The sequence below is a fragment of the Emiliania huxleyi genome, assembly GCF_000372725.1.
Source record: "Emiliania huxleyi CCMP1516 unplaced genomic scaffold EMIHUscaffold_8077, whole genome shotgun sequence".
Classification (NCBI taxonomy): domain Eukaryota; phylum Haptophyta; order Isochrysidales; family Noelaerhabdaceae; genus Emiliania; species Emiliania huxleyi.
Window position 1 is genome coordinate 1 of NW_005195957.1, and position 702 is coordinate 702.

General features: G+C 62.3%; 1 protein-coding gene across 1 annotated transcript; it reads left to right on the forward strand.

Annotated features, from left to right (window-relative positions):
* Positions 1 to 24: 24 nt before the first annotated feature.
* Positions 25 to 246, forward strand: EMIHUDRAFT_258728 (hypothetical protein; the record flags this gene model as incomplete). Its single annotated transcript, XM_005759208.1, has 1 exon — positions 25 to 246. A coding segment is annotated over one exon (222 nt), but the record flags the coding sequence as incomplete, so codon positions are not given.
* Between the last annotated feature and the right edge of the window lie 456 nt (positions 247 to 702).

A 702-nucleotide genomic window follows, 5' to 3' on the forward strand; every position in this document is an offset into this window, starting at 1 on the left:
CTGCTCTGGCTCAACCTGAACCAGGGCCGGGCGGACAAGATGCTGGGCTCGGCAGTTGTGGGCTGGGCCGTCGGCAAGTTCATCTGCGCGAGGAACGGGCTCGCCAAGGAGTACTGCCAGCTCAATATCGTGCCTATGCTCCTCATGATCCTCGCGAACGTCATGGGCGGCGGCCCCATGACAGCCAACCTGCTACCCGCATGCTTCACTGCGGCATATGTCTATGTCGGCTTCATCGAGGACTGAGCACGGCGAAGGAGCAGCAAGCCTGATCCGGGGAGCGACAGGGCATTGGCCCCCGTGCGCACGGCCCATGTCCATGTGCGGCCCAGGCCTGCCAAGGTCGCCAGCGCCCAGCGGGGAGGTGCATACCTCGCGTGAGAGAGAGAGAGAGAGAGATTTTAGAAAACCAACACAAGAAATCACGACTCTCACAGTGATTTGGGCTCGGCAGCTTGTCAGCCCTCAGCCGAAGCTGGGGCCGGTCCCGTAGCCGAGAGAGCCCGCGCGCCGATGAGTTCGACGCGGTCGCGGGGGGCCTTGCGGAGAGGCCAGCGAGGTGGCGATCGCTGTACTTCATGGTGCCCTCGGTGGGGCGGCTGACAAGCCAGAGGTACAGAGGTCGATACTTGCACCCCTGACACAGTTATTGTTATGGTCTTATGGCTCTCGGGGCATAGCAGCCCATAACCATGTTACGCG